At 40.3% G+C, this 24,225-nt stretch overlaps 1 protein-coding gene and 1 long non-coding RNA gene across 6 annotated transcripts in view; one reads left to right on the forward strand and one right to left on the reverse strand.

The window, feature by feature from the left end:
* Positions 1-438: 438 nt before the first annotated feature.
* Positions 439-24,225, forward strand: part of GOLGA4 (golgin A4) — a 58,164-nt gene continuing 34,377 nt past the window's right edge. For 3 of the 5 annotated variants that reach the window (XM_081834707.1, XM_081834708.1, XM_081834710.1), the window contains exons 1-11: positions 439-590; positions 8,017-8,109; positions 10,117-10,215; positions 13,599-13,661; positions 14,081-14,395; positions 15,475-15,522; positions 16,211-16,267; positions 19,766-19,864; positions 21,022-21,160; positions 22,677-22,864; positions 23,889-23,972. In XM_081834707.1, coding sequence (XP_081690833.1) covers positions 492-590; positions 8,017-8,109; positions 10,117-10,215; positions 13,599-13,661; positions 14,081-14,395; positions 15,475-15,522; positions 16,211-16,267; positions 19,766-19,864; positions 21,022-21,160; positions 22,677-22,864; positions 23,889-23,972 — 1,284 coding nt within the window. In that variant the 5' untranslated portion in view covers positions 439-491. Of the gene's footprint in view, positions 591-8,016; positions 8,110-10,116; positions 10,216-13,598; positions 13,662-14,080; positions 14,396-15,474; positions 15,523-16,210; positions 16,268-18,231; positions 18,319-19,765; positions 19,865-21,021; positions 21,161-22,676; positions 22,865-23,888; positions 23,973-24,225 lie in introns of those variants that run through there. The other 2 variants (XM_081834709.1, XM_081834711.1) reach the window with 2 other exon arrangements.
* On the reverse strand, positions 14,241-17,900 carry LOC309326279. Its single transcript, XR_014150253.1, has 4 exons — positions 17,886-17,900; positions 16,155-16,312; positions 15,382-15,493; positions 14,241-14,373 (listed from the first exon to the last, which is right to left on the reverse strand). It is a non-coding gene; the product is annotated as an uncharacterized lncRNA (long non-coding RNA).

Raw genomic sequence — 24,225 nt, forward strand, 5'->3', positions numbered from 1 at the left:
CCCTCCCCATGCATCAGGCGAAAGAAAGCGGGCGTAAGGGGCAGTCCGGATCAGGCCCCATTCCACCTGCTGGAATTACCCTTCCGAGCTGCCAAACCTTTCGGCGGCCGAGGCGAATCGAACGGTGACGTCGCCCGGAGGAAATTTGGGCCTCGCCCTTCGCCGTAGCCACTCCATCCCTTTCCACACAAACCCCCCCCCTTCCCCATTACGCTTTCGGAACCACGTCGGCCGCGCATGCGTGCTGGCCCTGCTTACTCACCTGCCGCCGGAGCGAGCCCGGGGTGGGCAGCAGGGTCGACGTAAGCGGCGTCAGCGGCCATTACGCTCCTCCTCCTCCTCGCGCCGCCTTGAGCAGGGGGGAGGGGGAGGGGAGAGGAGCAGCGGCCGTGAGGTAAACCTGAGGGGGGAAGACGTTACCGACCCCACCTGGGCCCTGGGCCCTCGCCTTTCGCCTCAGCCCGGCCGAGAGCTCCTCTTCCCGCGCTGCCATGTTCAAGAAGCTGAAGCAGAAGATCAGCGAGGAGCAGCTGGCGCCGGCGGCGGCGGCGGCGCGGAGTCCCGGCGGCCGAGGCCCCGGCCTGGCCCAGGTGAGGCGGGTGCGGCGTGGCTCCTCTTCAGGCCCTGCGAGGGTCTCTCTCTCTCTCTCTCCCCTGACGTCAAGCGGGAGCGCGCGCGCTCCCCGCCCCCCCCCCCGACCTCCGCTGCCTTTGAGGCTCCTGAGGGAGGCGGGGGCCGCGACCTGCTTGCTTGCTTGCTTGCTTGTTTGTTTGTTTGTTTGGAGCCGGATATGCGGAACTGCAACTGATTTGGTGGAGCAGATTGACACGTTTAGCTGCTCACATGGTTAAGTTCAAAGACAGAAAAGAGTAAATATGGGTGAGCTTATAGTGTACTGTCTCCCATAATAATAATAATAATAATAATAATAATAATAATAATAATAATTTATTTATATCCCGCCCTGCTTGCTTGTTTGTTTGTTTGGAGCCGGATATGCGGAACTGCAACTGATTTGGTGGAGCAGATTGACACGTTTAGCTGCTCACATGGTTAAGTTCAAAGACAGAAAAGAGTAAATATGGGTGAGCTTATAGTGTACTGTCTCCCATAATAATAATAATAATAATAATAATAATAATAATAATAATAATTTATTTATATCCCGCCCTGCTTGCTTGTTTGTTTGTTTGGAGCCGGATATGCGGAACTGCAACTGATTTGGTGGAGCAGATTGACACGTTTAGCTGCTCACATGGTTAAGTTCAAAGACAGAAAAGAGTAAATATGGGTGGGCTTATAGTGTACCGTCTCCCATAATAATAATAATAATAATAATAATAATAATAATAATTTATTTATATCCCGCCCTGCTTGCTTGCTTGTTTGTTTGGAGCCGGATATGCAGAACTGTAACTGATTTTGTGGAACAGATTGACACGTTTAGCTGCTCACATGGTTAAGTTCAAACACATAAAAGAGTAAATATGGGTGGGCTTATAGTGTACCGTCTCCAATAATAATAATAATAATAATAATAATAATAATAATAATTTTTTATTTATATCCCGCCCTGCTTGCTTGTTTGTTTGTTTGGAGCCGGATATGCGGAACTGTAACTGATTTGGTGGAGCAGATTGACACGTTTAGCTGCTCACATGGTTAAGTTCAAACACATAAAAGAGTAAATATGGGTGGGCTTATAGTGTACCGTCTCCAATAATAATAATAATAATAATAATAATAATTTTTTATTTATATCCCGCCCTGCTTGCTTGTTTGTTTGTTTGGAGCCGGATATGCGGAACTGTAACTGATTTGGTGGAGAAGATTGACACGTTTAGCTGCTCACATGGTTAAGTTCAAAGACATAAAAGAGTAAATATGGGTGGGCTTATAGTGTATCGTCTCCCATAATAATAATAATAATAATAATAATAATAATAATTTTTTATTTATATCCCGCCCTGCTTGCTTGTTTGTTTGTTTGGAGCCGGATATGCGGAACTGTAACTGATTTGGTGGAGCAGATTGACACGTTTAGCTGTTCACATGGTTAAGTTCAAAGACAGAAAAGAGTAAATATGGGTGGGCTTATAGTGTACCGTCTCCCATAATAATAATAATAATAATAATAATAATAATTTTTTATTTATATCCCGCCCTGCTTGCTTGTTTGTTTGTTTGGAGCCGGATATGCGGAACTGTAACTGATTTGGTGGAGCAGATGGACACGTTTAGCTGTTCACATGGTTAAGTTCAAAGACAGAAAAGAGTAAATGTGGGTGGGCTTATAGTGTACCGTCTCCCATAATAATAATAATAATAATAATAATAATAATAATAATAATTTATTTATATCCCGCCCTGCTTGCTTGTTTGTTTGTTTGGAGCCGGATATGCGGAACTGTAACTGATTTGGTGGAGCAGATTGACACGTTTAGCTGCTCACATTATTAAGTTCAAACACATAAAAGAGTAAATATGGGTGGGCTTATAGTGTACCGTCTCCCATAATAATAATAATAATAATAATAATAATAATTTATTTATATCCCGCCCTGCTTGCTTGTTTGTTTGTTTGGAGCCGGATATGCGGAACTGTAACTGATTTGGTGGAGCAGATTGACACGTTTAGCTGCTCACATGGTTAAGTTCAAAGACAGAAAAGAGTAAATATGGGTGGGCTTATAGTGTACCGTCTCCCATAATAATAATAATAATAATAATAATTTATTTATATCCCGCCCTGCTTGCTTGCTTGTTTGTTTGGAGCCGGATATGCGGAACTGTAACTGATTTGGTGGAGCAGATTGACACGTTTAGCTGCTCACATGGTTAAGTTCAAAGACAGAAAAGAGTAAATGTGGGTGGGCTTATAGTGTACCGTCTCCCATAATAATAATAATAATAATAATAATAATTTTTTATTTATATCCCGCCCTGCTTGCTTGTTTGTTTGTTTGGAGCCGGATATGCGGAACTGTAACTGATTTGGTGGAGCAGATTGACACGTTTAGCTGCTCACATGGTTAAGTTCAAACACATAAAAGAGTAAATGTGGGTGGGCTTATAGTGTACCGTCTCCCATAATAATAATAATAATAATAATAATAATAATTTTTTATTTATATCCCGCCCTGCTTGCTTGTTTGTTTGTTTGGAGCCGGATATGCGGAACTGTAACTGATTTGGTGGAGCAGATTGACACGTTTAGCTGTTCACATGGTTAAGTTCAAAGACAGAAAAGAGTAAATGTGGGTGGGCTTATAGTGTACCGTCTCCCATAATAATAATAATAATAATAATAATAATAATATTTTTTTATTTATATCCCGCCCTGCTTGCTTGTTTGTTTGTTTGGAGCCGGATATGCGGAACTGTAACTGATTTGGTGGAGCAGATTGACACGTTTAGCTGCTCACATGGTTAAGTTCAAAGACAGAAAAGAGTAAATGTGGGTGGGCTTATAGTGTACCGTCTCCCATAATAATAATAATAATAATAATAATAATAATAATAATATTTTTTTATTTATATTTTTTTTAATAAATATTTATTAAAGTTTTTAAATATCAATGCACAAATAATAAACAGTCTTACTTCTGTCACAAACATAATTTCATCACTTCTTTGGACTCCCTCACGTCTCCCGCTCCCATTTACATCGTTAAAAGTTTTTTCCAGACAAATTATCAACTTGTTTACAATCTCATGTCCACTCATGCAGATATAATCTAGCACTTCTTCCAAAAAATTTTATATTTTCTTTAGTCTCACTTATCATCAAATTTAAATCTAATTTAGTGGTGGCCAATTTTTTATAATCTAGCATCCTTCTTAACATTCAACCAAATTACAATGTTTTTGTAGATAGATATTTTTTTATTTATATCCCGCCCTGCTTGCTTGCTTGTTTGTTTGGAGCCAGATATGCGGAACTGTAACTGATTTGGTGGAGCAGATTGACACGTTTAGCTGCTCACATGGTTAAGTTCAAAGACAGAAAAGAGTAAATGTGGGTGGGCTTATAGTGTACCGTCTCCCATTATAATAATAATAATAATAATAATAATAATAATAATAATAATAATTTTTTATTTATATCCCGCCCTGCTTGCTTGCTTGTTTGTTTGGAGCCGGATATGCGGAACTGTAACTGATTTTGTGGAACAGATTGACACGTTTAGCTGCTCACATGGTTAAGTTCAAAGACAGAAAAGAGTAAATGTGGGTGAGCTTATAGTGTATCGTCTCCCATTATAATAATAATAATAATAATAATAATAATAATAATAATAATATTTTTTTATTTATATCCCGCCCTACTTGCTTGTTTGTTTGTTTGGAGCCGGATATGCGGAACTGTAACTGATTTGGTGGAGCAGATTGACACGTTTAGCTGCTCACATGGTTAAGTTCAAACACATAAAAGAGTAAATATGGGTGGGCTTATAGTGTACCGTCTCCAATAATAATAATAATAATAATAATAATAATAATAATTTTTTATTTATATCCCGCCCTGCTTGCTTGTTTGTTTGTTTGGAGCCGGATATGCAGAACTGTAACTGATTTTGTGGAGCAGATTGACACGTTTAGCTGTTCACATGGTTAAGTTCAAAGACAGAAAAGAGTAAATGTGGGTGGGCTTATAGTGTACCGTCTCCCATAATAATAATAATAATAATAATAATAATAATAATAATTTTTTATTTATACCCCGCCCTCCCCAGCCAAGGCCGGGCTCAGAGCGGCTTACAAGCAATAATAAAAACAAGATGAATGATTACAAACTTAAAATACAAAAATAAAATACAACATGAAAATAATGGAACATTAAAATATTAAAATGTAGCCTCATCGCCAAAAATAGAGAGGGAGGGAGGGAATCAAATTGGCTCCAAGCCAAAGGCCAGGCGGAATTATGTCACATTTTCTCTATAGAATTGCAGGATAGGGGGCTAGCTTAGCCTAGCGCAGTGTTTCCCAACCTTGGGCCTCCAGCTGTTTTTGAACTACAATTCCCATCATCCCTGACCACCGGTCTTGCTAGCTAGGGATGATGGGAGTTGTAGGCCAAAAAACACCTGGAGGCCCATGGTTGGGAAACATTTGCCTAGCGGTTACTTCGGAGCGATCTTTGCAGATTCACCAATTGCTTAACGGCAGTTCGATACCCCACAGGTGCTGTCTGGCTTTAAATAATAATAACAATAAAAAAAGAATTGCAGAATAAGATAAACTGATGGTGTTGGATGGTTACATGAGCATTTGTTTGTTTGTTTGTGTGTGTGAGGAGGAGGGCTGTCTCTCACTGCTGCGGCCTGATCCTGCGCGCACCTCGCTTGCCTTACTGGGTGTGGGCGGCCATACTTCCTTCCACGCAGGTGCAACATACATAGGACAGCAGCCTCCGTGACCCACCCCGAGCTGATAACGTCCCTGACACCGGCGTGGTGGTGGTGGAAGGATTTAGAACCATTGGAAGGGACCCCGAGGGTCAACTAGTCCAGCCCCCTGCGATGCAGGGATCTTCATGCCCGACGGGGGGCTCGAACCCACCACCCTGAGAATAAAAGCCTCATGCTCTATCGATTGAGCAATCCCAGCGGTTTTAGTTGGGGTCCCTCCCCAGGTACAGGAGGGACCTGAATATACTACTTAGGATTGTAGCCTGGACTTAACAGGTAGTAAGGGGCATGTCTGTCTTTCTCTCTGTGTGTGGGTATTTGTGTGTGTGTGTGTGTACACACATACATACACACACACAAATTCATATACGTATAATATCTCTATAGACATACGTCTTTCTGTGTGTGTGTGTGTGTGTGAGAGAGAGAGAGAGAGAATCATAGAATTGTAAAGTTAGAAGGGACCCCAAGGGTCATCTAGTCCAACCCCCTGCAATTCAGGAATCTCTGCTAGATCATACATGACAGTTGGCCACCCAACTGCTGCTTAAAAACCTCCAAGGAAGGAGAGTCTACTACCTCTGGTGGGAGTCTGTTCCACTGTCAAACAGCTCTTACTGTCAGAAAGTTCTTCCTGAAGTTGAGTTGGAATTTCCCTTCCTGTAACTTGACATCATTGGTTCGGGTCCTAGCCTCCAGAGCAGGAGAAGACAAGCTTTCTCCATCCTCTGTGAGACAGCCCTTTAGATAGGAGACTGAATAACCATCTTCAACTGTCAGTCTTCTCTTCACCTGGCTAAACATACCCAGTTCCCTCAACTGTATATAAAGCCCTGTTGGTTACAATTATATTTGTGCCTAGTCCATGCCTTAAAAGACGAAATGCAGCACATCCACTGTCTGCACCTTCTTCTTCTTCTTTTTATTTTAAAAATCAGAGCCTGTTAGTAGCACTATATTTCATTCTGTTAGTTCTTTGCTGTACAAAGAGTTCGTTCCAGCCCCAAGCCCTTCAAAGACAGAACATCCAATGCACAGAAATTTCTTTTTACATAGACAATTGCGGAGGATGTCTTTTGATACAATCTCTGGTGGCAGCAGTGAGTGCTTGAAAGAGGCGGAGCCGGTTGCTGCAATCCCTGCTGGGAATTTGGCAAAGGTGGAGCAGGATATGCAGAATTGTAATTTGAGTTTGTGGAGCAGATTGACATGTTTAGCTTTTCACATGACTAAGTTCAAAGACATAACATAGTAAATATGGGTGTGCTTATAGTGTACCCTCTTCCATTATGTCACCTTTTCTCTATAGAATTGCAGAATATGATGAACTCAAGGGGCTGTTGGTATTGGATGGTTACATGAGCATTTACTCCAAGTGATCTATAATTCTCAGTTATCACTTTATTGTGAGGGGTTGGAGGGAGGGAGAGGACTCTGAACTCTACAAGCTTCAGCTCCTGACACCCCTGAATTCTCATCAAACCACAAGCCCCCCTTCAAGTAGTTAAGAGGTTGTAACCAAAAGGTGAGGAAATCTCCCCTTCTGTAATTTGAACACTGGTGAGTTGTAGTTGGTGGGGCTTTCTTGTACTGTACATCTAAACTTGGTACGGAGTGTTATGAGCAAATTTGTACTAATTAGGTTTTTGTGTTCATTGAACTTTCATTGCAACATTAAGCAGCATACTACATGGTCTATATGCAGAATAATGAGGTGTTTAAAGTGCTGAGATGGGAGACTGGATTACAGAATTGCATCAGTTTCTGGTGGAGAATACTATTTTCGAATGCATGTCCATATCTTAAAGATTAATCTCATCCACAATCTTGAAGATTAGCTCATCAGGAAGAGATTTGTGTTGGCCTTTTTGCTACTGTACTGATTTGTAGGGAGTTTTTTCATGTAGGGTTATATTTAAAATGTGATCACCACTTGCTGTCTGAACTGGTACAGTCAGTTCTACTAGCATAACGCGTAACCACTTTATTCTGCTGCATGTTGTGTTTCTTTAGTAAATTTCTGCCCCATGTTTTAACAGTCCTCTTGTGGTGGCTGAATAAAAAGAAAAAACATGAGCAGAACAATATAGAATAAAACCGTGTAGCTGCAGGAGATAATGATGGCAGATTAAAATAGCATTGACTGATTTTTGAAAGGTTTTAGAAAAGAGAAAGTATTTTTCTTGTTGCCAAAATTACATCACGGGGAGAGAATTTCAGAAGCTGAATCCAAGAAGGCCCTGTCCCTGATTGCCATTCACTTTGCCTCCGAAGCCATGGGCATCTGAAGAAAGGCTTCCAATGAAAATTTAAAGCATAGGCGGGTACATAGGCATTATTTGACAGGATGGATGGTGACCAGCCCATACATCTACATTGTTACTTGCTGTGTTGCTCTTGAATGAAATTGCTGATCAGTTAGTTTTGGTCTGTTTGGCATTATTTTTTCCAGTTTCAGGGTTATGGCCTACAATCTTGAAATCCTTGTTATTGCAACTTGGTGGCAGGTACCCCAGCTAATGGGTGCATGTAACACTGCATATGGTCAGATTGCTTGTGCGTAGGGGCTAGCAGTTCTTCATTACTGTTACTTCTTTTGCAGGGCTCCTCTGCATCTTCACCATCAACTTCCAGGAGTAGAGCATCTTCACTTGAAGAGCAAAATGATGAAGGCACTTTAACACCCAACAGAGAGGTAGGTGGAAACCTGTTGCCTGAAAATCAACCACGAGAAAAGTTGAAATAGTACAGCAAAAATGAAACATTAAGAAAATTGCATGTTAAAAATATATTCGTCAAAGGGTAAGTATCACACAGATCATAGAATCGTAGGATTGTAGAGTTGGAAGGGACCTCAAGGGTCATCTAGCCAACCCCCATGTGATACAGGAATGAAGAAAAGACATAATGCAGGATGATGAGCACCCGAATTTGAGAATAGGATTGCACTGTTAAGGGGTTGAAGTATAGGGGCTCCTAAAACAATCTGGGGCTTGTTTTCTGTTTAATTTTGTATCCTTAGTTTGTTCAAGGGGGTGACTATTCCAAGTACATATTTATCATTTCTGTCTGTATTGCACACCACTCTGAAGGAAATTAACTAATTCTGTTATGGGCTTTTTATTACTTACCATTGAAAAAATAATTTCTTGTGAAGAGAAGAAAGTCATTTTTCATTAACACTGTTTCTTAGGGGCCAGGATGGAAGCTTGGAAAGAATGGAGTGTGCAAGTGTGGGATCCACTTGCTGTTGCACATTTTCTTAGTCATGTTTTTACATTTAGAGGAGTTAGGGAGGAGGGACAGAGCAGGGTGTTGAAACAAGGGAGCAAATCAATTTTTACCCAATTCTCTTTTCTTTACAGCCCTCCACTGGAGGGGAGGATGCAACAGAATAGGGGAGATTCAGGATTGATCAGTGTGCACACGCTTGAGGAAGAATCCTCATTTCTTACATGGGCTGCTGTTTATTCCTGTTCATTTGTAGAGTGACAGTCAGGTTGCCAAACTTTACATTCATACACTTGATTTTGAATAATTATTAGTGAATAGAGCAAAGGACAGCTTTTGCTAGTTAGAGTCAGTTTATCAGTTTTGTGACTAGCAGTCTGATACCATCAGATTTAGTTGGCAAGCAGACTTTAGTTAAGTCTATATTAATTTGGCAGCTGACGCATTGTCATCTTTTCTGCAAGCCACTATTCTTCTTGACATATTATTTCTTTTGGCGAATAATGCACAGAGCAGGGGTCAGCCTGAATTTAGTATTCAGCATGATTACACATAATTTGTTAGTGCATTCAGCGTTAATGCTTATAGCCACAGTAGTTTAGAATAGCCTTTTTTTCAGCCTGGTGCTCTTCAGATGCCTTGCACTACCACCTGCCTCAAACAGATGTGCTGTCTGAGGCTGGCAAGAGTTGTAGTTCAAATCTGGAGGGCACTAGGTTGTTCAAAGCTAGTTTACAGACTTATACTATTGTCATGCACTTTTAAAATAATTCCTAAGTTATTGTGTATATTATAGTTGAAAGGTTTGTTTACAACTTACTTTACTAGTTTAGAGAAGTAAAGGAAAAATCCTGCGATTATAGTGTCATGTGAGGCTTTCCCTTCTTTTCTCTGCTGTATTTTGATATGTGTATGCTTATACTGCTGTTATCATTCATTTAAATAATTTGGAGTTGAATAAAATACGTTGGGTAGTGCATGTTAAAAAGTAGATCTTTGCTCGTCATACCTTCCTAAAACAAGGATGATAATTAGTGAATTCTTGGAATCATAATTTATTGCTGTGATAGTCTCTCATCCAAAGCTCTTTCCCCATTAAGTATTGACTTGTAAATATTGTGACCATGCACATATATGTAGATGATGCTTAAATATGTAGATGATACTTGACAATACACAATTATTTTCATTTTAAAAACTCTAAAGTAAGACTTATCAGTTTCTGTTGTTTATTCTCTCATGTCTGTATACATGCATACATCTTGGCTGGTTTGAGTGCTCTGTTCCACTTTCAGTGTGTCCTACTCAATAACTTTCCTCGGTGCTAGTGATACATACTTTGGCAGTTTTTGTAAGCATTATGCACAAACATTTCTGAATTCAAACTGCAACATGCTTTTGTGTTCCTTCCCTTTACCTCATTACCATGTTTTATTTTTCATTTCCTTGCTTTTTGCAATGAATGACACAGCTGCTAGCTGGGATGATATCAGAGCCTGCTTTTCTTTCTGAGTATACTGTCTTTGCTTTGGATCCCACCAAACGACATAAGCCACAGAGTGAAAGTGTGGTGAGTCCCTGCCCCTGTTCTGTCCCTCATAGCGACACCCTGACTTGGACAAGAGAATATCATAGGGAAAAACCAGTGCTTCTTTTGGTTTATAGTCTCACTAAAGCATACTGAGTGCCGTATTGCTAACCCTGCACTAAAATTCAGGGCATATTTTTGCTTAATCAAGAGTTAAGCAAACCAAGTTATATGATAACATCGGCTTAATTTAACATATAAATTAACATTGCTTTGCTTTCAGGCATTAATCACAAAATACCTTTGTAGTATGGGTGATCATTTTAGTGTGTGGTTCTTTTATTTTTTAAAAAAGCTTTGCCATCTCCTTTTTCTTTACCTGATCTTAAAAAAATTTTTTTGCCTGGTATCATTGAGAGTATTGAGGAACAATTATTTTCAAGTTCTAGTTCTGTGAAGAATAATGTTTTGCACTTGCTCAGAGAGAGGTTACAGAATGAGGACAAGCAGGAGGATGAACAGTAAGAACATGAGAAATGGAATTGTTGCTCCCTAATGTACAAAGAGTTCCTTTTGCTAATTTGTTCCATTTTCTTTTTTGACCCTGTTAGAATTGATGGATGATTGAGAATAGAAACTTCCCTTGGAAATTAATCATTCCACCTTGATCCTTATGTCCCATACAATTAGAACAAGCAGATGAGGCCAAAATTAGGTTTGGTATTTCAGGCCAGCTTGCCTTCTTATAACTTCAAATTGCTTAAAAGAACGCACTATGATGGCATTTGGACATAGCATCCACGGTATTTGCACACTGTTGGAATGAAGTATATATAATAGAGAAGAAATGCTTCCCATAGGTTGCTTTTCCTTTTCATTGTTGAGCTGGTTTCACCTGCAGCAGACAGTTTAATTTTTTAAAAAAATGTTTATAATTGTAAGTAGACTCTGTGTTATGTTCTCCCAGGGACATCCATTGATACTATGAAATCTGTAAGCTCCTTTTTGTACTAAAGTTCTTGCATCTATCTGGGACTAACTATGCAGCCTAGATGGCACTGGAAACAAGTATTGGCTGGGGCACAGAGGAAGCAAAGTTCATGCAGACGGGGTGTGTGTGAGCTTTGTTCCACATATTTAGATTTCTTAAATAAATTACATAATTATCCCAACCTAAATGGATTTTCTCTGATGTAAGTCCCATTATCTTTGACAGAGTTGTAAGCATGTTTACGATTATGACCTTATTTTAATTTCAAGTTGGATTGAGTTACAATTTGTATGTGAGAAGTGCCTTTAAGTAATCACATGGGTCCAGCAGTGGTTGGTAATGAGATGAGCTACTTGTTTGGAGTGGCACTTACTTCCCCTCTGCTGCCGCCTTTGCAAATCTACTGGTAAGCTGGTTTAGGGCAGACTGATTCAGTATGAGAATGCCGTTGTTTATGCACAAAAGTCCTGAAGCAAGTGGGTAGCATTGATTACACCTCAGTGAGTTGCTCATTGCTTTATGTTCTGGGTAAGTTTTGAATTAGTGTTGAATAATAGAATCCCCCTGGGATTTTGAGAACACACTACGATAAGGCAGGGACAAGGAAGATGATTCCACTGGCAGGTCGAATCCGGAACCAGCTCACCCTCAGCTGACCACATTGACAGAAGGAAGAGGCTGCCCATCTGTCAATTACCTGATGTTATGTGATCCAAAATCCAAGCTGTGGGAGCAAGCAGGAGCTTATTTCTGATCTTAGTGCTGTGATCCCACAGCACTAAGACTGGAGACAAAATTTGCTTCTCCGATAATAAAAGGTAGCACCACAAGCTTATCTGTTATAGTCTTAACAATGCTAAAATCTGGGTTAATCCTTTTTGAAGAGCAGGCACAGGCTTATTTCTGATCTTGGTGTTGTGGTTCCAGGCAGATACTTCTCTCAGATCTTAGGGATAAAAGCTGTCTTTCATTTTTGTTAGTCTCGGATAGGAGACCAACCTAATGGATTGCTTCCATTGGCTAGTTCACACTTAACACTAAGCCAGACCATGGCTGAGCATGATTGTGTGAGCATGTGAGTATTTATAGCAGAAATTGCAGCATGTCTATTCCTCCTGTGGTCCTACTGCTGTGCTACGCAAAGTTAAGCCATGGTTTGGGTTAGCATCACATCCAAACCCAGGTCTACTGTTTTCCTCACTCAGATAAAAGAACAAACCCTGGCTACAGCTTGTAGTTTGTCTGGAAAAAGACAAATGGGGTGGGGCAAGAAGCAAAAAAGTAGGAGAAAAAGTTTAATATTCAGTAATAAAAGGACAGCAGAGACAGTATAACCAAGGACTGCACTTCTGATGAAGGACCTGAGAGGTCTAAAATGCACTTGATATTAAACTGAATATGCTTCTGATTTTCAATATATTTCTCTTTGTTTTATTTTGCTGACAATATAATATTTTTAAATGTGTGGGCTTAGTGAGTTTAAAGCAGAAGAGGGCATTGGACTGGTGCTCTGTAAATAGCAGCCTCCATGCCTTGTATCAAACACTGTAGAACCCGAGGAGGCTTTGCAGAGCAAATTGTGAAATAGATGGATGTCAAATAAAAGAAAAAAATTCCAAAAGCCGTTGGACGTACCTAAAATAGTTTTGGGGATCTTGGCTAGTATGGTTAAGCAAAATGTAGTACAGTATAGGAAGTACTAAAAACATTGCATAGTTTATGCTAAATGTTCATTATAGTAAGTAAACATTTTTATATCTGAAGATTGTTGTGCAACTTGTAACAATCTCTGTAAAATAAGTTTGGATTTGAGAGCAATCACATTAATAGCTTTATTTTGAAATATCTTTTCATCCTAAAAGTGCATTTTCCAAAGAAATGGTTGAAATTACAACATTCAAAAGGTGTAAGTACTAATCTTCATAGTTATTTTAATGGGATTTTTGTGTATATAAGACTGATGTTGTTATCAGCAAACTTTATTTTCCCCCATTTAGTTCTGCCCTGCCATCTCTGAAGACTTGTATAGGGAATGATAATAATCCAAAGTTGTATGAAGTAGAATGTTTTTGTGTAGGGATTTTGCTGGTCATTCAGGAGACCTCAGAATCGGAACCAGACCTGTGCTTGTCAATTAGCTTTTGAGATTCTTCATAAGGAATACATCTTATGATAAATTCTCTATACTTTTTCATTGTTGGGCTAATTCATGTAAGCACAATTGCTTTATACTTCTGTATTACGGGATACTTTCTGGTTAATATGCTTGTTTCAATTTGCATGAATGCATCTTAATAAGCCGTTGCAAAGTAAAAGTACTAATTTACTAAAAAAAAAAAAGTAGATTGCCATGTATATTATTTATATACTGCAAAATTGCTACTTAGGACATTGTGTTCTAATTTTTTTCTTGAAATGTTTTTTCAACTTTTAGAATGTATCTAAGCAAGCAACACCCAGCACTAATAATAATGAAAGTGAACCATCTTCCCCACAGGTATGTAGCATACAGTATATATTTTATTTTATTTTATTTTGTAGCTATTGACTAACTTCTAGTTTGTGTCCGTAATGTCTTGATACTAAAGCAGAGGCAGCCAAATTCTTGAGCTTCATAGTGTCTTAGAAAATACATTATTTTTATGCTTCTTATATTTTACTGTCTCATCAAACTTGCCCAATTCAATATAAACTATATTTTACCACTTCTGGAAATGATCTGTTTGTTAGATAAATAAATAAATCAAAATTTAGTCATACACTGATGGAGTACTTGTATTTCATAAGCATCAAAGAAAATGATTTACTTTTGGAAATAAATTTATACTGGCAGTGTAACACTTTACATGTGTGCCAGTATGTTTTGTTTGGTGTGTGTTAAGAAAATGTGGTCTAGAATGTCTTGTGTATTCACAGCCTAGTGATGTCCAGTCTTTTGCACAGAAGATTCAGATTCGAGTTCCTTCGATGGAATCATTGTTTCGAAGCCCCTTAAAGGAAACTTTGTTCCGATCCTCTTCTAAAGAGTCTTTAGTACGGACTTCTTCAAGAGATTCACTGAACAAACTGGACTTTGATTCTCCTGGTCCCACGTTTGATCCACCATCTGATGTGGAAAGTGAAGCAGAAGAATTGCCCGGAAATGTAGACAGCCTCCCCAAGGAACAGCTGCTGCAACGGTTGCGCAGGATGGAACGGAGTTTAGGCAGCTACAGAGGAAAATACTCAGAGGTAGGAACATACTTGAGTTTTTTAGTGAGCCATGTGAAAAACTAATGTGGGAAGAACTAACTGAAGGTGAAACAAACATCTGTTAACAGAAATTTAGGGCGCCCCCCCCGCCTCCTTTGCCCTCCCTGTCCTTCAACCCTCTGAAGCAGGTTTAGGGTGTGCTTTGATTAAATTTACACTCCAGTAACCAAATACCTCTTAAAGTCTCAAAAGATGGTAGACTTGCAGGTCCAATTCTGAATAACTGAGGAGTTAGGCAAGGCTGTATCTTGGCCCCTACCCTATTTAATCTCTTTTTATCTGACCTCCCATTATTTCTTCACAATGTAACCACTAATATCCCTTATTTAAACAGTATCCCAGTTTTTTTTATTACTTTATGCAGATGATGTGGTAATTATCTCAATTTCCTCTTTGGGTTTTAAAAAAATATTTAAGAGTTTCTCAGACTTTTGCTCTATTAATAACCTCAAAATTAACTATGATAAGACAGAAATTATGCAATTTACAAAGAGAGGGAACCCAAAAAAATGGATAATCAATGGATATCTAATACAAGAAGTTAAGCATTTCAATTATCTGGGAATTGTATTTAAAAATAGCATGAATTGGAACACACATATCTGTGCTGCAATAGCTAAGGCTAAAGTGTGCTTTGATGTATACAGTGGTACCTTGGGTCACATATGCTTCAGGTTACATATACTTCAGGTTACAGACTCCACTAACCCAAAATAGTACTTCGGGTTAAGAACTTTGCTTCAGGATGAGAACAGAAATCGTGCTCCGGCGGCGCGGCAGCAACAGGAGGCCCCATTAGCTAAAGTGGTGCTTCAGGTTAAGAACAGTTTCAGGTTAAGAACGGACCTCCAGAACGAGTTAAGTACTTAACCCAAGGTACTACTGTATTATAGTATAGTATAGTAATTTCAAAATGTGGTGGTCAACATTTTCATAGGGGGTGAGAAACAATAAAGCTCAATGACCTGGTGAAAGCACATTGGGTTTCACAGTAAACAGTTTGTATAGACACTTCTTCAGATACGTCTTCATTGTCAGCTGTGTTTTACACTTTTCAGCTGGTCACTGCCTATCAAGCTGTGCAAAGAGAAAAGAAAAAGCTGCAGGTAAGAAAAAAGACTTAGGATATTACCTGAACATTTTTTATAGCCTTTTCTTTGCCACGCGACACTTTTAAGGGTGTAACTTTAAATTGTGCCCAGTATGCAACAGAGAGTCTTTAAATATGGATGTAATCCACAGAAGTGTTCCTTTCCCCTGATGTGACCGTTTCCCTGGAGTCTCCTTCAGTCAAGCTCCAATAAGCCTACCTGAAAACTAGATTCCCTGCACCCCTAAAGGCTGTTATTTTTGGCCTAAAATTATTTTGCCACTGATTATGACTATCACAAAAACCTCCTGACCAGAGGCAGAACAGTGATGACAAAGACAAGTGGGAATTAGAATTGCAATAATGTGCTTGTCTGTTTTAGGAACATTGTTAATAGGAACAATATTTTGCAAAGCTTGCAGTCTTCAGGAATTAAAGGAGATAGCACAAAATTAATCTGGAGCAAGGATTGCCAAGGAGGGAAATGTTGGAGGGATAAGGGAATTAATTCTTTAAGTTTAAGGAAGTACAAACTTCTTCGTGCTTAATTTACGTCTAGACATTTCAGATTTGTATTTTAGGGGAAATATAGCTCTTGAACTGGAGCTTGATTTGTAGTGGCAATGCAAAGCAGAAATTGTTACTCACATGTAGCTTTTATGTATTCAATATTTCCAAAATCATCTTTCTCTGTTTGTTTTTAGGGAATATTGAGCCAGAGTCAGGATAAAGCACTTCGCAGAATTGGTGAACTTCGGGAGGTAATACTTAATTCCAGTTGTGCATATAATCTTACAACAAAAAATCTTAGAATTGAGTTTACATGATTACAATGGTGCCTCGCAAGATGAAATTAATTCGTTCTGCGAGTTGCTTCGCCTTGCGATTTTTTCGTCTTGCGGAGCGCGGATTCCCTGGGTATTAACGGTTTTAAGAAAAAGGAAGCAAACCCGCAAGACGTTTTCGTCTTGCAAAGCAAGCCCATAGGGAAAATCGTCTTGCGAAGCAACTCAAGAAACGAAAAACCCTTTCATCTTGTGCGTTTTTCGTCTAGCGAGGCATTCGTCTTGCGAGGTACCACTGTAGCTATGTGACAGTAATAAAGCACAGTAATAAAGAGTACAGTGGTGCCTCGCAAGACGAAATTAATTTGTTCTGCGAGTCTCTTCGTCTTGCAGTTTTTTCGTCTTGCGAAGCACGGCCATTAGCGGATTAGCGCTATTAGCGGCTTAGTGGCTATTAGCGGCTTAGCGGCTTAGAAAAAGGGGAAAAAAGGAAAAAAAACTCGCAAGAAGTCGCAAGACGTTTTCGTCTTGCGAAGCAAGCCCATAGGGAAATTCGTCTTGCGAAGCACCTCGAAAGCGGAAAACTCTTTCGTCTAGCGAGTTTTTCGTCTTGCGAGGCATTCGTCTTGCGGGGCACCACTGTATTCAAGAAGTCAGCATAGGCCTTATTAAGATTTTACGAAAAGCAAGTATCTTTTCTAATATCTTAGCAGTAATTCTCAGTGAATGGACACTTTCTGAAAAATTTAGCACACACAGTAGAATAATAATTGAGGCAATCAAAACAATAACTAATATTGGTATATTATAATAACTAATACATATACTTTGTAAAAGCAAATCAAATCAAATATTGATGATATTGGTATCGAAAACAAGTGTAAAATAGTGAAACCACAATGACAAGGCCATTCACTGAATAAGATCAATATGAAAACAATCAATCTTTCATAAGGTAAGTAATACAGTGGTGCCTCGCAAGACGAAAAGAATCCGTTCTGTGCGTCTCTTCGTCTAGTGGTTTTTTTGTCTTGCGAAGCGAGCCCATTGACGGCTTAGCGGATTAGCGCTATTAGTGGCTTTTAGCGGCTTATCGGCTTAGCAGATAAGGAAAAAAACCCCGCAGGAACTCGCAAGACATTTTCATCTTGCGAAGCAAGCCCATAGGAAATTCGTTTTGCGAAGCACCTCCCAAACGGAAAACCCTTTCGTCTAGCGGGTTTTCTGTCTTGCGAGGCATTCGTCTTGCGGGGCACCACTGTATGTACATATAAAATTAAAGTATAACAGCGCAGGCCTGGCCTCAAATAAGCTTTTTTAAATTTTTTTCTTAGGTGCAAATAATCTAGTTACTGTTTTCAAAGGTAGTATCACAATATAAAAACTGCTTAGTGCTGGTCTATTTAAGGTCAGATATACAATTGTTTAGCCAAGTCTAGTTGGAGTACAGTCATACCTCAGGTTAAATATGCTTCGAGTTGAGCGCGTTTGAGTTGCGCTCCTCAGCAACCCAGAAGTAACTTCCGGGTTTCGCCGCTTGCGCATGCGCAGACGCTCAAAATGACTTCATCAATCACTACATAGAAAAGAATACCAGAACAGTTGTCAATATTCCTAGCTATTGGTTGACTTCAGGATATAATCTGCTGTTGAAACTAGTATGACACATTCTGCATGCAAACTGTCACAGTGATGTCACTGGGTTCCGCCTGGTTATGTTCAACTAGGTTGCCATAGCATCAGTGACCTCCTAAGGTCATGAAGGTTGCACATGTTAACCAATCTGGTCTGGGGTAATTTTAGGTGGCTGATGTGTTTAGATCAACGATAAGACAAATGATTTTAGGAGATGACTTGGCAAATACAAGATGTCTTCAGATATTGCCAAGGCCTTCCCCGATTCTTTTCAGCAATCCTTGTGGAAGCATGTATAGCTGTTCTGTGCAGCAGTATTTATGCCTTTTAAACCTCCTTTTTGGATTACAAGAAATTGGCCCTCTTTTTTGCCATGTGGAGTGTTAATTCAGGTATGTGTATATTTTGCAAATAGTGACTTAATATTATAACATGGTTTTTAAGCATAGAATCCATAGCATTTCTTTCTATAAACACTCACATTTTATGAGCAAACAGCAAGAAACTAGACCTTCTAGCTATTCTGTTTTTTGGAATGCTGAAAAAGATTTCTCTACAGTCTTGTCAACTGGCCACAGAAAAAATTGGCCTAGCCATGTGTTGTTGTTAGTTTTTTTTAGCTCTTGTGCGTTTACCATCGGCTCGCTATGCAGGAATTAACAGGTGGCATGGGGCTGTTAAAAGGAGAGTTAAAAGTGTGCTTCATAAGTTGGCAACCCTGTTGCTCTATGAACTTCATTAGGAATTAGTATGAGCTGTTTCACATTTCTCCACTGTTTGAGTAGCAAAAATCTTAATAGCTGCAGTCATGAATTTGTCACAAGAAAATCATTACCTATACACATTATCTGGGAGGGGATTGTAAACAGTGAAGTCGAAAGGAAATAAATGCAGAAATTTGCAGTGATAATTACAATATGAACAGTGGTCATTCACAAAAAACAAAGCGAAATGAAAACCAGTTGTTGAGAGTAAAGTCATTCTGGCATTGGTTGTCAACTAACATCATCATTTCAATTTCTTACCAGACCTTCAACCATACTTAAGGGACTGAGTTGTTTAGGCCTTGAAACACTAATGTGAACACCTTGAATTGGGCCTGGAAACAGGCAACCAGTGAAGCTGCTTTATATGATTTCTAAATTGAACCTCAGCCAGTAATCTGGCTGTTGTATATTTTAGATCAGCTGAACTTTCCGTGTCATCTTCAAGGGCAGCCTAAAGTAGAAGCAGTAATCCAGTCTTGAAGTTATCAGAGCATGGAGTATGTGGCAAGATCTCTGTCCAAAAGGAGCCATAGACTAGACATAGCTGGAAAAAGCACTTCTAGCTATTGAGGTCACCTGAACCTCCAATGGCAATGATAGATCCAGGAATGCCCCCAAGCTATAGATCTAATCGTTCCAGGGGAGTGCAACCTTGTCCAGAAAAGGCAACCTCCTGGACTTGAGACCTTAGAACACATCAGACCTCTGTTTTTGCAGAATTCATTTTCAGTTCTTCAGCCAACATCCAGCCCATCACTATCTCCAAGCACGGGTTTAGTACTTCACCTGCCTCTCCCAGGTAGGTGCAGAACAAAGTAGAACAAACAGAGGCGTAGGTGTTATCTGTGTATTGGTTACAGTTCACTCCAAATCCGATTTCAACACACAGCAGTTGCATATAGATATTGAATATAATGGGGGACAAGCTGGAGCCCTGTGGGACACTACAGGAAATCTCCCTGTCTGAATGGTGTGCTTGAGAACCCTTCTTGCAATGTAGGGATAACCCCCTGATTAAGCGGTTTTATTATTATCAATTAGAAATATTTGCAAAATATATGTTCTATTTAAGGAACTCCAGATGGATCAACAGGCCAAAAAACATCTTCAGGAAGAGTTTGATGCATCTTTAGAAGAAAAAGATCAACTCATCAGTGTCCTGCAGACTCAGGTATCTATGTTTGATCAAGAGAGATGCTTCCAAAGTACCCTGGAAGAACAGTTAGTTGTCTTTTCTTACACACTGAGTGTACTAGCTTTGCCAAGAGATAGCATAACCTTTCATTCTGTCTAAATTATCTGTGTTTCATTCTTTCTAAGTCAGTTTCCCAATTGTTTTGCTGATGGGTTCAGGAGAGAGGAAAATTGAGGATGGAGAAAACTGCTTATTGGTCTGCATTTTGGACCCAAATTTACACTACCTGGACGAATGCTTAGCTGGGAATGTAATTGTCCAGATTTTAAACATGTCAGAATCTTACTGTCATAAGCGTCGTGCAGATCTAATGTAGGGGATCTTGAGGAGGAATGGGAGGAGTTGGAGCTAGATGTCACTAGGAGAGTCCTAGCAGGATGGGAGAGGTGAAATTCGGGACCCCAATAAGTGCCTGATCCAGGGGAAGGGGTGGAGAACTGGATCCAGAGGAGGGACCAAGCAGGTTGACAGAGGAGTGTTCCATCCCTGTGACATCACACCTCTAATCAGATACCTCCTGCACACAGTGCTACCTCCTGTCACTCCTCTTAGAGTTGTTCCTTTGTGTCTCGTCTGGGGGCCCTTCCCACCTGACCTTGTCTTCCTCCTCTGCCTGCTTCTGTCTCACTCTCCAATATGCCTGCAATGGGCTAGCAGCTTTTTAGAAGTCTGACATTGTACAGTGGTGCCCTGCAAGACGAACGCTTCACAAGACGGAAAACCCGATAGACGAAAGGGTTTTCCGTTTTGGAGGCGCTTCGCAAAACGAATTTCCCTATGGGGTTGCTTCGCAATACGAAAATGTCTTGCGAGTTCCCGCGGGTTTTTTCCGCTTTTTTTGCCCTTTTCCTAAGCCGCTTAACAGCTGATCCGCTGATAAGCCGCTTCTCAGCTGATTGCTAAAAGCCGCTAGACCGCTAATAGCGCTAATCCGCTAAGCTGTCAATGGGCTTGCTTCGCAAGACGAAAAAACCGCTATACGAAGAGAATCGCGGAACGGATTCTTTTCATCTTGCGAGGCACCACTGTACTATAGTTCACCTGTCAGTAGCCAAGTGAGCATTTTTATTATACATTAAGAAATGTCAGACAGTAGCTGAATAAACAATTATATTATTTTGTTGTTTTTGCAGGTATCATTACTGAAACAGCGGTTGCAAAATGGCCAAATAAGTATTGAGTTACCTGATCCAAATGTTCAGACTCAACCAGAAGTTCAGAGTCCAACAAAAGATTTAAACACAGAGAATGCTGTGCAACCAGAGAGTCCTGGTAGGTTGGTGTAGTAGAAAAAGAGTGTAAATATCTTGAAAATAAGATACTAAGAATCTTGTGGTTTCATCTCATCAAGTTCTATTGAATATGCTTCCTAATACAGATTTCCAGTTCAGTGTTGATAGGGCTTTACAGCTGCATTTTAGATTGTTGATAAAATATTGATGTTAAGATCTCTTATTGAACATGCAGGGGATTTTAAGTACTTCCAGACGATGTTACTATGAGAGCACTACAATAGTATTCTTCATTTATTTAGTTCACATTGGCCAGTATCCAGGGCCCTTGTTCCATTAGAATTTATGCTTGTACAACAAAAATTCCTTTTCCTCCTGCATTCAACCCTTTCTCTCTGGGAGGAGGGGCAAGATGGTGCCGAGGTAAGATGTGCTTATCAGAGCTCTGCATATTCCCTTTTAGTTACATGACAGGGGTTTGCTTAGCTGGCTTCTCTCCCCCTCTTTTGTTCTTTTTAAAATTTCTCCTATCGAAGGCAAGGTTGTTTTATGTATTCCGGCAACCCTAAATCTGCTCCAGAGGGTAGGAAGAACCTTCAGACAAGATTTAGGGAAAATATGGGTGAAGGAGTGTGAGGAGTTCGGTTGTGCAAGCGGAAATTATTGCAGTAACAGAATCAATGATTTAGTGCTGTCAGGGTTTTAGGGAGAGAGGAGACAGAGAGCGAGGGCGAGGAGGAAGAGGACGACAACGAGCCGAGGTTGTCCCAAAGTCCGTCTAGCGAATCAGAGGATTCCCAGAAGGGAGCCCCCCTGGTCAGGCCAAGGGGCAATAGAGAGGGAAGCAGTCAGAAAGAGGGGAACGAAGAGGGAATCCCCAGTGGGAGTGGCAAAGCGGGACCAGCTCCCCCGTCGGAACGGAGTGGAGGGGGGGGAGTTGCCAGTGTGTCAGAAAGAGCAGGACAGGAAGGAGGAAGGGGGAGGAGTTCGGAGCAAGACGTCCTGCCTGAAAGGGAGGAGTGTAGTACCGAGAGCAGCGTAACTGTAGAAAGGAAGGTCAGAGGCAACGTACGCGCGCCAAGTTCAAATAAAGAGGCGCGCGGAAATGAGGAGAGCTCTGAGGAGGAGCCTGGTGCCAAAGCACGAAGGAGGGGGGAGCAGGCGGGAGAAGACTCAGCCTCTGGGGAGTCCCGGAAAGAGGGAAGACAGGGGGGCAGGAAGACCCTGCGGAAAAGGAAAGAGAGGAAAAGGTGGAGCAGTACAAGCCTCTTAAATTGGTGCAGGGGAGGGACGGACTCAGAGGGGACTTCTAACATCTAAGGGTAACAGATGCGGAGCCACGGAGTTGGGATGTAATGGCTACAATGATCTTCAATAAATCCTTTTGTACATAACTTGGACTGGACTTTGGTCTCTTGTGAGCTGGGACCTCGGGTGGCTCTGACAGGTGCTATTTTGGATATAAACTTTCCTCACACCTTTCTTCAGTCATGGTATTCAAGCATTTTTTGTCCAGGCAATTATATTGCCCAAACATAATTTTCTGTTTGATGTAGGTGGTGATGGGGATTCTGCTAAAACACTAGAAGCTCTTACTCAGCGAGTGAAACGTCAAGAGAACTTGCTCCATCGATGTAAAGAAACAATCCGCTCATATAAAGAGCGCTCGGTACAGCTAACCAATGAAAAAGAGGCACTTCAGGAACAACTGGATGAGAGACTTCAGGAACTAGAGAAAATAAAGGTAGTAAAAATGACTTTGTGTATCAATTCACACAAGGTCAAAAATTTATTTGCTTAACTGATAAAGCAAAAGATGCCAGATGTCACATCCTGAAACATATTGTAAAATTCCTGAATGCCCAAGGTAAGGGCAAGACATGGTTTCGATTCTATTAAATGGAATAATAAAAAAAGATGTAGACTATATGCCAGAACCTTCCAGAACTGCATATCTTAAATTGCACATTTCTAATTGTGTGTGCTTATTAACCTAACTTAATTAAACTTCAAAGTAGGTTTGTTGGGTTTTTTATTTTCGTATAAGCATGCAGTGATGTTTTTATTCCGGAAGGGGAAACATGGTCCTTTAAATGTTCAGCAGAGTGAGATATTTCATGCACAATTGGGAGCAAGGCTGTAGTCCTTGTTAACAATAGGAGGAACTGGACGTATTTTACTCTTTATTTTATTTTATTTTATTTTATTTTATTTTTAATCTAGTGTATGCCTGAAAATTAAAATTTTAAGTGAGTTTTATACTAGCCTCCGCATTATTCCTTAAGAAACTCTAGGAGCCCTTTTGGGCAAAGATCATGGTAAAAATGTTCTAAGTAAAGCTTGTACCCTCAAAGTCTGTAATGTCTGATATCAGTATAACGTCAACAAGGAAACAAGTATTTTCAGCCTCCTCCCTATATAACCAGCATTTATAAGGAGCGAAAAGGTATCTTAATGCAGAGGATTCCCAGAGTTGTGTGTGTTGATGTTCTCCAGTGGGGAGCTGAATGATAGTATATATTCAAGTAAGAAATACAGGCTACTCCTTGTTTCCATGGGGGTGCTCTCCAGGTCATTGCATGCGTTGGCAGGGTACATGTAAGCCTGCGCCATTTCATCCTCTTCCCGGGCTGAAAGTGGTGTGTGCATCAGCAGTCGTTCCCTGCAAAATGGTCGTTCCCTGTACTCAAATGTGAAGCTTTGGTGGGTGAGGGGAAGAGAGTTCTTGCAAGACAGGTAGACTGCTTATATTTTAACCTGTCTCCTAGGATCTTCATATGGCTGAGAAGACCAAACTGATCACTCAGTTACGTGACGCCAAGAACTTGATAGAGCAGCTAGAGCAGGATAAAGTAAGCAATATTGATTATTTTAAAATTCCTGAAGTATTGTACGAATAGTGCTAATTCAGGCATAAAAACTGCATGGAATTTATTTTGCCAACTGTTTTGAAAATAATTGCTAAAATGAGGATATATGAGGGAGCGACAGAGAGAGAGAGAATTGGATCCAGACTTTTTCTTCTGTGACTGGAGCAGCTCCTTCCATCCACAGAAGGCTTTAGATCCAGGGGCAGAATCCTTTACTTGGAAGGAAGGGGAGGTA

Source organism: Podarcis erhardii (assembly GCF_964252035.2).
Source record: "Podarcis erhardii genome assembly, chromosome: 12".
Classification (NCBI taxonomy): Eukaryota; Metazoa; Chordata; class Lepidosauria; order Squamata; family Lacertidae; genus Podarcis; species Podarcis erhardii.